This window comes from Beta vulgaris, chromosome 9, assembly GCF_026745355.1.
Source record: "Beta vulgaris subsp. vulgaris cultivar EL10 chromosome 9, EL10.2, whole genome shotgun sequence".
Lineage (NCBI taxonomy): Eukaryota > Viridiplantae > Streptophyta > Magnoliopsida > Caryophyllales > Amaranthaceae > Beta > Beta vulgaris.
In genome coordinates, this window is record NC_079210.1 from 36,113,910 (window position 1) to 36,130,393 (window position 16,484).

Genomic DNA, 16,484 nt, shown 5'->3' on the forward strand with positions numbered 1-16,484 from the left:
TTTGAAAGACAAGAAAATAACATGAGAGAAAAAACCATATCCTCTTTATTCTCTATCTTTCTTCTTTCTCTGTCTAATTCACAAGTTGCATGTGGTTTCTTCAAAGATGAACTATATTTCAGTCGAGAAACGGAACTAAAAAGTCGAAGTTCACCGAAGATTTCAAGAGAAAAAAGGAAGTAAAAAATTCGAAGAAACTTAGGACGACTTTGAGAAAAAGATCAACTTTCATACAAAACACATTTTCACAACAATTCACCAACTTCAATTCACAAATAACAACAATACATCCTCCTAAAATCATTTCAAACAGATTAATTACAATATTAATGAGCCAAACAATCATTAAAATCATAGGATAGATATGACTTTAATTGGATTTTTTTTTTTGAAAAGCAGAAAATTTACGCTTACAAAAATCAATTACTCGTCGTTGAGTTGGAAGCGTAATTTAGGAGGTGAAAATGTGGAAAGAATGATGAAATAATGACAGATGAAATGATGAAAACATAACTAAAGCAAGTAGATATGGTTTTGAAGAGAGAAAAAATGGAGAAAATAGAAGAATAATAAGAGAGATAAAGAGAAGGTAAAAGGAGTAAAAAGGAGTTACCTTCTAATGTCTTTTGCATTACTGAATCATCCTCCTTCTTAACCACCACCGACAGACAGGCTTCTAACGTCTTTTGTAGTGTTGAATTAACCTAATGCAAATACCACCAATAAGAGAAGATCATCTTGGCATTAATAAATGAATAACGATCTCTAAATATCCAAATATTCTATAAATTAGATATAAGTAACAATTTTTAAAGAACAGGTAAATCAAATAATTAAATCCAAAAATTAGAATACAAATTAAATAGGCAGCAACTAATTTACTCCATTTTATGGATTCTTAATGGCTAATGATGACAACACATAAATCTATCTTATTATTACAGTATGTATAATCAATACACAATTGCTTTGGGCATACATTAGCTTACTCAATAGCAATTATAGTCTAAGTTTATACGCTCTCTGAAAGTTGATGTGGACAAAGAAAAAATCAATATTAATAACATGAAAAAATCATTAGCTTACTCAATAGCAATAACATGAAAGAAGTTGTTGCGGACAAAGAAAAAATCAGGACATATGTTTATTGATGTATCTCCATATGCTATAACCCACATAAAGATCAATGGACTTATGATAACAATAGTACCTCAAATTCAAGACATTACTGAGGCATAGTCAAGTTTTGCATCTCTGTTCCACCTCTCTCCACGACCTCCTCTTCCTTCCAAAAGTCTCCATAAACCATATGTGGTTTTGTTCATTAATGTACTATCCAATTGCACAACCAAAAACAAACCCGCTAACGCAACCCAAGGATATGATGATCTAATCAGCCACATTTCAATTTTCTTCCTTGCTATCTATTGCTGTCATTGGTGGTGTTGTTCCATTAACAATTTCACACTTCTTGGAAAGTGGGACTTCCACACAAGCCCATATTGATATCTGGTATTGTAATAATCAAAGTATTACTTGGGGCCAATTTATAATAAGTAGATACGTGAATGCATTAGTGATTTATATGTTCTGGAGTCTGTGCCAAAGTTGGTAATTGGTAAGATAACAAACAAAATGAGTTTATCACTTATCAGAAGCAATATGAATCAGACCACACTGATATATCCCAAATGCCTAAGGCTGATATGTCTATAGAAGTCACTTTCTTTAATCTACTAAATAACCTGTTTTCAAGACCAAACAAAGGGACTTCATATGGCACTGACTGATCAAGTCAAAAGTTGTTCTAAATGAGTCATAGTACATTCATTTAAGGAGTAAATAAATAAGGAAAACAAATGGAAAGAACCACATTACCTAGTTCACTTAAGAGTAGGGTAATTGATTGTTTATTTCCACCACAAACAAAACAAACAATCAAAAAATCACAACCAGGCAGCAGAAACAAACAACTACACAACAACCAAATTACTCACAACATCTAACTTCTACAGAAATCATCACAAAATACAATCTTCCAACATAAACAATCCTTCAAAAGTAATACACAAAGTTTCTATCAAGGTAATTGATTCGAATTTACAAAGTAAACCTCAAAATCATGCACAAAAATCATATGGGTTTTCAAGATTGACAAAAAAAGTTACTGTGCACACTTTAGAATCAAATTTAAAGTAAAAATTAAAGATATTATTCAGAATTGAAATTAAAAAAGGGAAGAAAAAAGGGGAAATTTTGGGCTTGAATATCGATGATTCTAGAAGAAGAAGAAGTGTACTTTCGAGCTTCAAATTGATCGTAGAATATCTCTGGTGGTGCTAAAATTCAAACTAAAGAATAGAGCGAGAATCAGACGTCTGTAATTTCATTCACTCTTATAAACCCTAGTTGCCCTAATTTGCTCAGATTCTCGCTCTATTCTTAAATTAGTTATTGTGTTTAAGCAAATCAAGTCTTGGGAAATGCAGTTGATTAAAGAAAAAGTACGACAAGAAGAGCAATTAGGGTTTAAAGAGTGAATGAAATTCCAAAATAAAGAAAGATAGAGTAAGAAATTCGAAAATGAAACGATTATTGAAGCAAATTAGGTCGAATAAAACGGTGAATTGAAGGATATAGAAGACAGAAGGAGAGAAGAAGAACCTCAAAATTTGAGAAAGTATATTACTTAGCTACAATGGAGAAACAAAAAACTCCATCGCAATGGCAAAAAAAACCAGAGAAAGAGGAGAGAGAAACAACAAGAAAGGCGAGTAAGAGGAGAGAGGAATAATGCGCAGTATAGAGGAGGGAGAAGGAAAAATTGTGCGACTCAGATGGATGATGGAGGGAGGAGATGGAGGGCTGAAATTGCCTAAGCCTTATGAACAATATTTTTCATGCTTTTGTGACTCCGATCACTATTCCTTTGAATAGTAGCCAACTTCTAACTTTTAAAAGGTTAAGGATTAAGCTAAGAAAGGATTCATGCTTCAATTTATAGTTTCTTACTTTTTTTTTTTTTTGCTAATTTTTCCTCGATTACAGAAATTGGATAGTCCACAAATCTTTGCAAAGTAACCTTTTTGAGCTATGTGCTTACTTCAAAAGCTTCCATATTTTTTTTCACAGGAAATTTAGCTTTGACTTTTGCACTTCAAAGGCAAGAAAATTCACATTATTTCTCATTTTTCTGGGTTTGAATATGAGGTGTCTCTAATTCTCTATAATGAGAATACCATGTATTTTATTCATTGTTTGTGGTATTAATTTTTGGTAAATGAATTCTTTTAATTGATTGGATGTGAACTTAATTTGATTATATTTTTTTATTGGCAAGCTTATGTGATTGACCGTTATATGAGTTGATTGAGTTTAATAGACATTTGATTGAATTTTTTTTGGCAAGTTATGGGTTTAATGAGTTGTTGTGGAGGGGTGAATATGTAAATTGACAAGAGGACAACGCTGCATCCCCTTGACTTTACTCCCTCCCTTTCTTTTTAATCTACACACTTTCCTTTTTAGTCCGTTTCTTTTTAATCTACACAATGTTGCTTTTTCTATATTTGGTAACATATCACATCTACTTTCTTCTTTTTTTCCACCCATGTCATCCACTTTTTAATATTTTAACCCACTCTTTTGTTTATCTCTCACACTTTCTAGTTTTTCTCTCCACCTTTTCAGTTTCTTTCTCATACTTTTGAACTTCCTCCTTGGTTCTCCCCTAAAGTGAAGTGAGTAAATTAATATGAAACGGAGGGAGTATGATAGAGATAATTGACATGCGAAGAAAGAAAAAGGGATATGCTAAATACAACATAAAAGGCTAAATACAACATCTAATATTTTATAGAATTTAACCATGGTTAAGTTTACCTTTTTTATATTTAAAAGAAACATGAGATGTTTTTATAATTTCTTATTTATTTGATGTACCTAACTATCCATTATAGTATAACAGTAGTATATATTACCAACATATCATAGCGTATTACAATATTAGTCGATCATTTTTTTTCCGGATTACAATAAAAATAATAACAGTTCGGTGAGTACTCTGTTGTGTAATTTCAAATATATTGTCTATTCAAAGTATAGTTGGAGATAATTTTTTTTCTTTTCCGAATTAGTGGGTCATTTGTCCTACATGATTCCCCTATGAGGGGGTCATTTATCATAGATGACCCCCTATAGGCAGTGGCAGACCCAAGAATTTGAATCTGGGGATACAGACGTATAATAAGCCCAAAAATAGTAGAAAAAAGTTCATAAAAATTGTTCATACATAAGTATTACAACGAAAATATCCATAGTCATACTATAACATCCCGTCCAAAACCAAGAGGTACATAGCCTTATGATAAGGAGAAGTAATAGATAATGGCAGCGGAAATTCAAAGAGACGGAGATGCCACTCAAAGGAGTAGAACAAAAACTAAAATAGAATAACCATCATCGGTAAAAGTCAACTCCAGTACATATAATCAAAAGGAAAAATGAGGTCCCATACCCTCATTCCTCAACAAGTCTCAAAGAGTCATAACACCACCAAGAAATCCTCAAAAAACATAGAGTAAACAAAACTAAGACAACTAAAAATCATAGTTCCAATACATAAGTCAAAACTAGAATTAGCTACTTAAACCAACTAAGTATCTAATCCTGAGTCCAGATGGAAATACTCATCCACTAGGACAAGCTCCCTTTCTTTGCTCACACGGGAAACACACACACCCCCGGGCCAGTCAAGAACCACTCTAAACAGCGTCACCATCTGCACAAAGATACAACAATTTCCACAATCAGTGGGGAGTAACTAGCAGTTCTCCCAGCTCAAATAGAAACAGATAAGAGCTTAAATAATTAGAAACAACATCAGAAAACATAATACCAAACACCAACTCGCTATAAGATACAAACGACAACCATGCAACCATTGCGGTCAACGTTGCAAACAAATGCAACAAATGCGGTCCACAAGCTCAAACATAACAGACCATACCGCTTGTGAGTAGACTCATTGGACCATGCCGTCCAAGGCCTACATTGCATATTCGAGGAACCATACCGCCCTTTTCGAATAGCTATAATCTACGGATCATATCACCCGTAGTAACCAATGGACCATACCTCCCACGGTTTAGTAACCAAGCCTAGGACCATACCGCCCTTAGATTAACGAGCATAAATTTCTAGGACCATACCACCCTTAGCAATTCCACTCAAACTCCTTGAACCATAGGATTTCCTAATGAAGACCTCTAGAACCATACCGTTCCTAGAGTTACTCTATCCAACAACGTGCAATCATACAAGACAAGCACACATCAATCAAAACCAACCGTCAATAAGAACAAGTTATGAGCGAAACTCAACCAATCATACCCAACAAGGTTCCAACATGAGTTTGCATAGCCAACACAAACAACCGGCACGTTTCAAGACTCAAAACCAAGAGTTACCCATCACATAAGGACACATACCCTTAACGTAATACTTAAACCACCCAAAAACTACTCAAACATCCTTAGCATACGTACCTAAGACCAACCAAGCCAAAACACACAAGCTGTAAACCAAAAACAGAAATAAAGACACCACATCACGACCTAGGGGTAGACCACCCGTCGCGAGGTGCGACGAGGCTCGCGGGTGGCGACTGGCAGCGTCGCGAGTCGCGACGAGGTTCGCGAGTCGCGAGCAGCCTTCTGTCGTGGCTCTCGAGCTTCCTTCGCTCGCCCACGCAAGCTCCTCCATGGCTCGCTCCAGCCATCCTCGCCTACTCCAGCCTCCCTTGCCTACTCCAGCCTCCCTTACACCCACACTCACACCAAACACCCTCGTATCATCCACGACTCACCAACAACAACAACAATAACATACTCCAACAACAACAATGACAAAAACTACAACAACCCACTCGAACACCCACAACAACGACAATAAAATCAACGCACAACTCCAACACCAACAACAACGATAATAACAACAACAACCTACTCCAACACCGACAACAACGTAATCACAATAACAACCAACCCCAAACACCAACGACAACGACAATAACAACAATAACAATCTCCAATACCAACAACAACGACGATAATAACAACAACTCCAACCCAATGACAACGAAAATAACAACGACAATAACAACAACAACACTCTTCAACACCAACAACAACAATCTCCAATACCAACAATGACAATAACAACCACAAACAACATCAATGACAATAACAACAACAAATCCATCAACACAATAACAACAATAACAACATGGAACTTTAACCATATAATCTTCTAAGTTCTTCCTAACATGATACTACATTCTCTAACGCATTTCTAACAACCTAAGTTCAATATCTGTACTCTACCGAACTAGAATAACGCTAGTTACCTTTTCCTTGAATGTTGAAAACTCTTATTTTGTACTGCTCTGTTCCGACTATGATTCGCGGTGATCAAAAGCTCTGAATCCAAATCTCTCCAGTCAAAGTAAAGAACAAGATGTCATAAACGTTCTGTCCAAATTTGAAGACTATCCAACGGTTAGATCTCCGGCTACGGTTATTTTTGTAAAGGTGCGACAGGGAACAAAACCGGATGACTCGCCTGATTGCAACGAAAACTGCAGTCGCGTCTTCCCCTTTCTTCAAAAACAAATTATACCACGAGTAAGATCTTTCCGAGAAGATAGATTTTGACTACTCACACGCTCAATTCGGATAAGAAACGAAGGAGATATGATGCAAAGAAAATGGGTGTGCAGAAATGGACGAAAATCGAGAAGAGAAAAGAACTCTTTCTCTTCCTCTCTAATGGTTGGACGAGAATGGGGAGTGAAATGGAGTCACAAAGACCAAGGGTTACTGATTTTATTTTCAGAAAAAAGAAGGTGAAAGGATGATGATTAAAAGGGCAATAACAAGGGTGAACGAAGTGATAACCTTTGGTTATTGCAACGTTACAATAGGAACTTAAAAATCTGTCCAACTCTTCATATAACATGGCTATATCAGAATTTTCGGACCTCCCTAAACAAATAACAAAATGTACGAAGGCTAACACTAGTACAATGTACATTTTCCGGCATCACGTAAAACGTTAAAAAATAATATGTATAAGTATATATTTTCCAAACTAAAAATTATTATTACCAACGTAATATAAATATACACATAATATACTATCACATTACACACTCGGCACACGCAAAAGTACTACATTGTCCGTTTTATAAGAACAATGCAGACGACTATATAATACAACTAACACAATGCCACATAAATAAGACATACATTATAACCTCTGCACAAAGTCAATTAAAATAATGTAGGTGTAAATATATATATGCATACTTTCCGTAAATAATTTGATAGAAATATAATTTATCACATCAGATAATAACAATTAACACGCGAAAATTTCATAGAAATTTCGGGGTGTTACACATACAACCAATTTTGTTAAAAGAAATACATAAATTTAAAACATCAAACTAAAATTACAATTGCATATCCATAGTTATACAACCAATTTTAGAAAGAGTCAATTTCAAATACAATTTCGAATTTTAGTAAGCAACCTAACTAATTTATGAACAATGTCAACATTCAACAATTTACATCTAAATATTCAATTAATCTAAGGATCTAACATATATAAGCTTATAAAGTATGAAAATATGAAAATTGAATAACAAAAACAAAAACCCTAACACAACTCACTGTGGTCAGTGAACTCCGAGTCTCGAAGCCTCGAAGGCGGTGCGCCGAAGTGGCGAAGTCCTCACCACCAGTCACCGCATCACCTCTGGTCATCGCGTCGGACATCGGGGTCGGCAAGACAACAACGTCTGGTGGTCTGGGTCTGATTTTTTGTTTGAGAATGGAGAGAGAGGAGAGAGAGAGGAGCGTGAGAGAGAGAGGATAGAGAGAGGAGCGTGAGAGAGAGAGGAGAGAGAGAGGAGCGTGAGAGAGAGTCCCCCATTTGTCGCTGATTCCAACCTTTTTTTTTCTCGTTTTCTTTTCTTTAAGCTGATTTTTTTTAAAGTGGGGATTTAGTTGTACCCCGGCCCTCGCCTCTGCCTGTAGGGATCATTTATCATGTATAACCTAGGCTTGTCAATCAGGTTGGGTTGGGTCGAGTTCGTGTTCGGGTCAAGTAAAATCGGGTTGAAAACTCCTAACCTGAACCTGATCTGTTTTGATTTTCGGGTCAATATCATCAACCCTAACCTGATCTGAAAGTTATTGGGTCAACCTGACCTAATCTGTTTGACCTGAATTTTTTTTAAACGGGTTCTAAATGGGTCAACTTGAACCTGTTTAACCCGGTTTTTTCAGGTTGACCCGACCCATATAACCTTTTTTTTTTTTTCAAAACAATTGCATAGTTCATAATTAGCACTTGGGCCTTGAAATTTCAACAAAATTCTAGCTAACCAAGTTCATACTTGGCAATATCACATATATAGTACCAACTACCAAGTTCTAGCTAATCAAATTCATACTTGGCAATATTACAAACCAAATCAACAAAGTTTTATAAAATAAAACAACATTGATGTATCCTTGTTTTAGACTTAGACAACCACAAGTCCACAACTCAAACAAATATTGTTGAGGTCGATTGACGAGGACTCTCAAGGTCAACACTTGGCACACTTGGGGAAGGCGATTTTATAGGCACCTCATTCACTTCCTCTTCGACCTTGAGCTTCATGACAGCTCCACATAATGCCTCAAGTTGTGGATCCATTTTTGCTACACAATTAATAAAAATTCAGATTAAAAAACAAAGCAAAGAAGAAAACTAGCTGAAATTGAACTAATATAAAGTTTAAAACTTTTATTACCTTCACCAAATGACTAATCCCTTAGGCATATGATACCCTAAACAGTGGAATGATTCAAGGAGCTCCTAAAACAATCTAGTACCCGACCTCTGTACTAAAAGTTGATTCGGAGGCCACAGTAGAAATGGGGACAATAAGTACATCCTTTGCAAGTTGAGCTAATATTGGATAACAAACCTTATTCCCTTCCCAATACGATAGAATATCGATGTTCGTAGTGCGAGGGATAATGTGCTCCTCAAAATACAACTCCATGTCAGTTTTGGCAGCCACAATTGATTTTTCGGCAGAGAAACAATCGAAATCCTATAAAAAAAACCAAGAGATACAAAAACAGCAAACATATTTGAGTAAACTAGACTAAAAAATCAGAATATTAAATTATATAAATAATATATGATTTACCGTCATCAAATCATCACTTGAAGAAACTCCAACACACCCACTTTGTCCATGAGCAACCACATTTTTGCTCGATGATGCATAAGAGACGACATCAACTTCATACAAGTCTTTGAACTTATCTTTAACCTTGGAAAACTCAAACTCATACTCAAAAATATCCCCATAAACCCTCTTAAAACTCCATTGAACACATTGCAACTTAAAATGTAGGTCTAACACCACAGCAACAACCATAAAAATGCTAAATTCAAACCAATATATCCCAAATTTTTCATACATCATACTAGCCATCTTTTGCATACACGACTCAGAACTTCTAATTTCATTTTTCAGCAACAATCTAATGCTAAACGCATTATTAAAATATAGATTGGCAGTAGGATATTTAGTTTCAGAAAAGGCAAGGGTTACTTCATAAAACACCTTCAAAAACTTTAAAAAAATTTCCATTCTAGCCCACTCTTTAGTGGAAGGACATTGAACATAATTTGCATCAATTTTTTGAAAATGAATCAATGCTTTTTTGTAATACAAGGCACTCTCAAGCATCAAATAGGTGGAATTCCATCTCGTAGGAACATCTTGTTTCAAACCTTTAACCGATTGTAGTTCAACACAAGCAACACAATTTTTGAATCTCTCTTTCGTAGATTGAGAACCTTTACAATATTTAGCAATCTCCCTAACCTTAATCACAACAGCATCAATCTCCTTTAAACCATCTTGAACAATCAAATTTAAAATGTGAGCACAACAACTCACATGAACCCCCCCCCCCCCCAAACAAATTAAGTCAAGTTCTCCCTTGAGATTTTCAACAAAAACATCATTAGAGGATGCATTATCCAAAGTAATGGAAAAGATTTTCTTTTGGATACCCCATTCCTTCAACAAACCATACACATGATCACATAAATGAACCCCCGTATGAGGAGGAGACATGAAACATAATTTCTTCTTTTTTGCAATCACCAATTCTTATCAACGTAATGTGTAGTCAAAGATATATACCCATCTGTGGTTATAGAAGTCCAACAATCTGAAGTCAAAGCAATTCTATCAGAAACTAAGCCTAACTCAGATTTAAGTTTCTCTTTCTCCCGTTTAAACATCTTCATAATATCACCCTTTATTATATTTCGAGAAACAGATTTATAATCAGGGTGCATATACCTCCAAATCTTCTAATCCCATCATACTCTACAAACTGAAATGGAAGATCATGCTGCGCAATAGCAAGACTCAATAATTCACGAAAGAAATCAGGATCAAACTTAGCAATCCTATGCTCTAAACCAGAAGATGATTTTTCCGGAATCATTTGCCCAACATCCCTAAAAGATCTCATTTTACAATTTTTTACATGACAAATCAAATTCTCAGTCCCCATCTTACTATCAGCATTGTAAGACTGCCCACATTTCTTACATTTGCATACTAAATTACCATTCTTATCAGGTTCCTCAAGAAAAGAAAAGTGCGTCCAAATAAATGAGGTAAGCCTACTTGGGCGTTTCTTACCAGTCAGAAGCACTCTAGGCTTATTAGGATCAATTTTCTCCTTTTTTGGTTTCACAACATTTGTAGGAGTGGAGTCAATCTCCTCCTCTGCCTCTGATTAGAGCTCAATTTGCTCCTTGAAGTCGTCATCAGCCATATTAAACTAGAAACCAAAGTAAACAAATGAATAAAGAGCAAGAAAAGATAGGAAAACAGGAAAAAAAAAGAACATTAATACTAATTGGTAGAAAAAATAGAAAATAACATAGAAAAATAACATTAAACAAAAAATAGCATAGAAAAAGTAAACAGAAAATAAATGACAGAACATTAAACAGAAAAATAGCATCGAAAAATTAAACAGAAAATAAATAACAGAACATTAAACAAAAAAAATAAAAACTTAAACAAAAAAAACCAGAACATTAAACAGAAAATAACATAGAAAAATAAATGACAAAATACGAAAAAAAGAAAGACAAAATACGAAAATCACATAAATAACAGAAAATAAATGACAAAATACGAAAAAAGGGTCAAAATACGAAAATCACATAAATAACAAAAAATAGCAGAAAAAACGAAAGAAAATAAATAAGAAAATAAGAAAATAAAGGACAACATAAGAAACAAATTGACAAAAGAAGAATAACTGATGTTGAAGAAGAGCAGCAAATATTCTTATATTGCGCTAATGGAGACGAAATTGAGAGACTTTGCGAGACGGAGAAGAGCAAATGTTGAAGAAGAGCAATGAAATTGCGACTTGCGAGACAAAATTGCGAGACTTTGCGACATTGCGAGACGAAGCACAATAAATGTTGAAGAAGAAAACCGAAGAAGAAGACTGTGAGAGAGAGTGAACGACTGAGAGATTTCACTCTGAGAGAGAGAGAGAGAAAGAGAGAGAGAGAGAGAGATTATGTGACAGAGAGAGGCGTTAGAAATTTAGGGTTAGGAGACTGAGAGAGAGAGAGAGAGTGATTGCGAGACAGAGAGACGCGTTAGAAATTTAGAGTTAGGAGACTGAGAGAGTGAGTGAAAGACTTAGCGCTAGAAATTTAGTTTTTGGACTGGGGAAATCTTTTGGGCTGGGCAAAGTGGCCAATATTTTTTTTCTTAGTTCAATCATTCGGATTGACCGGACCTGATTTTGACCCATTTACAAATCAGGTCAGGCGGGTCATTTTCAGGTCAAAAAATTCGACCTGAACATGACCCATTTAACTTTCGGGTCGACCTATTTAACTAATCGGGTTAAAAACCTCAATCCAAACCCGCTATTTTCAAGTCAGGTTCGAGTCGGATTGTCGGGTTAGGTCAGCTTTTGCCAGGCCTTATAACCCCAAATAAGGGGGTCATTTATCATGAATGACCCCCCACTATGTTTAGTATGATCATGACCTTTCCTTAAAGGATAAGTTTTTTTTTTTTTTTTTTGACAACAAGTACAAACATGAAACTAACTAACATTGCCTAACCTGGCTGCGACAGCTAACTCATGCGCGGGTGCGACTAAATTCCTGTCTACCTTATGAATCTTACAAAAAAGGAACTTACGGCTTAGGGCTTGTATATCAAGAGCTAAAGCTGCAACTTCGAATGGATATTTTCGCCTCCGAAGTGCATGTACAATCTCGCTGCTATCTGAGAAGATGTGAACTCGACTAATACCTTTCGTGAATGCTTCCCTCATACCTCGAAGAATTGCGTGAGCTTCCGTTTGAATGGGTGATAAAGAGACAACCACGTCGTTTCCTTCGAAAATCTTGATATTATCAATAGTAGCTGACCATCCGATTCCTGCTCTTGGAAATTGCTGTAAATGGCGCTTCCAAGCTCCATCTACCCTGACTATGCAGCCTTCTTGATCCCAATTATCTTGAGAATTCAAATACCTATTCGTCCTTTTACTGTCATCTGGGGATAGGTGTGAATGTCGATTCTTGAACTTGTTGCTGTCAATGAACTCCTTAAGGAAGGTTGATTTAGTTACAACGATACTAGCAGGGTTCACATCTTCCCTCCTGAAGATGATGCTATTTCGATGAATCCAAATAGACCATAGAGTTGCTACGAACTCCGTTGCACGTATTGACGTAACTCCATCTTCCTTCCAGAAAATCCTGAGGAAATTCTTGATCCACTCCTCAATAGGTATGTGAGGGTAGGTGCATGTCCGTATCCCCAACACCGAGGCTGCCCAAACACGAGATGATATATCACAATCTCTGAACAAGTGACTTTCATTCTCTATGTATTGCTTACAGAGCGGACAATTCTCCTGTACTGAAACATTTCTTTTTACCAGATTGGAGTTTGTAGGCAGAGCTTTATTCAAGAGTCTCCAAGTGAAAAACTTCCATTTAGGCTTGAGGTCGGATGCCCAGAGTTTGTTCCAGAAACGCCTATTTTCCTGGGATAAATTCAATTCCCCTTTTTTGGACAGATAGAAAGCGTAAACATCCTTAACTCTTGGAATATCATAATTGGTCTCGCTCCAAACAAATCTGTCATGCACATCTTCTTCCGGAATGTGTGTGGCTAAAATCCGGATTGCGGATTCCGAGCTGAAGCATCTCCAGATGAGCGTAGGGTTCCATGCTTTCTGATTCGAGGCGAGCAGATCCTTGACCTTTAGTAAACCCATGTCTGATAGGTTTATCCCAGTTTTCACATTAATTGGCCCTCCTTTAAGCCATTTATCTGTTTCAATATTAGTGCCTGCACCATTGCCAATTTGACTTGTAAACCCTTCCCAGCAATCTTGGATGGCTCTACAGAGACCCCTGAAGCCCCAAGAAGCCCTACTTAGTTTCTTCTTTTTTAGAACAATATTAACCGGGGAATCCTTATATTTGGCTAAGAGGACCTGAGAAATCAGGGAATGGCCTGAGTTATGAATTTTGATTGCCTGTTTTGCAAGAAGGGCTTTATTGAATAGATGGACATTTCTTATGCCGAGTCCTCCGCCTCCTTTCGGTAATTCAGTGATTCTCTTACTTCTCCAAAATATAGGGTTAGTGGTACTTGAGCTTGTCCAAAGGAATCTAGCAAAAATCGAGTTGATCTTTTCAGCCATAGCCTTTGGAATAAGGAAAACACTCAGGATGTGAAGACTTAGCATAGATAGGATACTATTGATATATATGACTCTCCCTGCATGGGACAACGTGAGGTATTTCCAACTAGAAACCCTTTTTTCCACCTTTTCCACCAAAGGTAGAAACTTTCTAGAACTTCTACCATCCACTTCAATGTCGCAACCTAAATATTTGCCTAACGACTCTTCAGAGGGGGTGCCCACAATGCTCCTCATAAATCTCTTGAACCTTAAGGGTGTGTTTGGACTAAACATAATGTGTGATTTGCTGTAGTTGATCACCTCACCTGATAACCTGCTAAAATATGCCAGGATATTCTTAACCTCTGCACAGGCTTCCGGAGTTGCTTTGAAAAAGATTAGTGAGTCATCTGCGAAGAAAAGGTGAGATAAAACCGGACTAGATCTAGAGAGTTTAATGCCATGGAATTTGTTAGAACTAACTCCATGCAGCAACAATCTAGACAGCATATCCATTATCAGAATGAACAAATAAGAAGAAAGAGGGTCACCCTGTCTGAGACCGCATGTCGGCTTGAACCTTCTGATCGGTTCACCATTGACAAGGATCGCATAAGAGACTGTAGTGACACATTGCATTATCCAATGTCGATACAATGCCGGGAATCCCATTTGTGACAGGAGCCAGTACAGGAAGTCCCAGTCTACTTTATCATAGGCCTTGAACATGTCAATTTTAAGAGCTGCCAAGTACTGCGTACCTGTTTTGCGCTGTCTGATTAGATTGATAAGTTCATGTGCAATGAGACAGTTGTCTGAGATCAATCTCCCTGGGACAAACGCATTCTGATAAGGCGTCACAATGGTCTTCAAAATCGGTTTTAGTCGGGTCGCAATTATTTTCGATATTATTTTGTATATTACGTTGCATAAGCTGATAGGTCTAAATTGACTTGCTTCTTCCGGACGCTCTCTTTTAGGGATCAGGCAGATATTGGTCAGATTCCATTCATGAAGCAAGAACCCAGTGGAGAAGAAATGAGAAACCGCACTATATATATCTTCCCCGACAATCGCCCAATGCTTCTGATAGAAAATGGCAGGAATACCGTCCGGCCCCGGAGCTTTAAGACTCCCCATTTGAAAAACCACATTTCTGACTTCTTCTCGCGTGACCGGTTTAATAAGGTCATCTCTAAACAACGGATCAATCCTCGGCACCAAATGTTGAATCTGAACCAGTTCATCCCAGAATTCCTGGTTATGCTGTGTTCCTTGGAAAATGCTCGAGAAATAGCCAAGAAATTCATTCTGGATATCTTGTTTTTCCGAAATCCATCTTCCCGCCGAATTCTTAAGCAGTAGAATTTCATTTCGTTGCTTACGCCCTTTAGCCTTTCGAAAAAACCACTTGGAATTAGAATCTTCCCATGCCTTCCATTTGCTTTTCGCTCGTTGTTGCCAGAACTTTAGCTGCACATCCAAGTCTCTAATGCTCTCGTGTTGAACTTTTTCATCCAAATCACCCTCATCCCTGTGGGGTAATGAAGCTTGTATCTTCCCGCATTTGGAGAGAAATTTCTCCCAATTTATACTATTCTCAATCTTATAATTCTTGCACCACTGAAATAGTTTGAATCTCACGCTCCGACACTTCTGCGCTACCACATACATCGGCGAACCGCTCCAGGAGGCCTTCCAGTGGTTAGTTATAATATTTTCTACTTCCCTGAACTCAAAGCACCAGGCTTCCATTTTGATAGGGGACTTCTTTCTTGGAGCAATTGGCGACGAGATAAGCAGAATCGGGCTATGATCAGAAATAAGGATCGGCATGTTCAATACCATTGCATTTGAGTATTTATGCATCCAATTTTCGGTAGCATAGGCCCTATCCAGATGCTCATAAACTCGATCTGATCCTGATCGGTTATTACACCAAGTGAAGTTTTGCCCTTGGAAATTAATTTCTGAAAGCCCAAGCTGTGTTCTCCATAGTGAAAAAGTCTCTTTGCCCTGAATGCAGGTGGATCCACCCATTTTTTGACTGAGAAACTCAATTTGATTGAAGTCTCCCATGATGAGTGTGTCAATTGGATTACTATTTACATAATTTGATATCATATCCCATACCACCCCTCTACTTTCCAAATAAGGCGACCCATACAACAAAATAAGGTTCCATATATAAACATTCTCATCAACTACATCGTTGATGATACAAGCAAAATAGTTAGAAGTGCTAGCCTTAAGATCTAAATTTACATAATTGCTCCAAAGAAGAGCTAAGCCACCTGCATTATTTATACTATCTATTGTGGCAGCATTAGGGAACCCTAAATACAAGGCTAACTTGTTAACAAAGCTACCATCCACTTTAGTTTCAGACAAAAAAAGGATTTGAGGTTGACAACTGCGGACTAGCCATCCCAAGTACGGAATCGTAGGGGAGTCCGCTGATTTTAAACCCCTACCATTCCATGCAAGAATCTTCATGGTGCTTCTGGAGACTGTTTCGGCCCAGTGTCCAAGCCTTCATTACCGAAAAAAGCTCTGTATTTAAACTTCTTGAATTTTCTGAGAATTTCCTGGCGTTTTTCCGAAATCCATTTATGAAGATCCAGAGTGATTTCGTTGATAAATTCTTCA

At 36.9% G+C, this 16,484-nt stretch overlaps 1 protein-coding gene across 1 annotated transcript; it reads right to left on the reverse strand.

The window, feature by feature from the left end:
• Positions 1-8,616: 8,616 nt before the first annotated feature.
• On the reverse strand, positions 8,617-16,331 carry LOC130590213 (uncharacterized). The gene is made up of 5 exons (XM_057392247.1): positions 12,332-16,331; positions 10,445-10,885; positions 9,272-9,993; positions 8,962-9,172; positions 8,617-8,774 (listed from the first exon to the last, which is right to left on the reverse strand). The coding sequence occupies exons 1-5, from the start codon at positions 16,329-16,331 to the stop codon at positions 8,617-8,619; spliced, it is 5,532 nt and encodes a 1,843-aa protein (XP_057248230.1).
• Between the last annotated feature and the right edge of the window lie 153 nt (positions 16,332-16,484).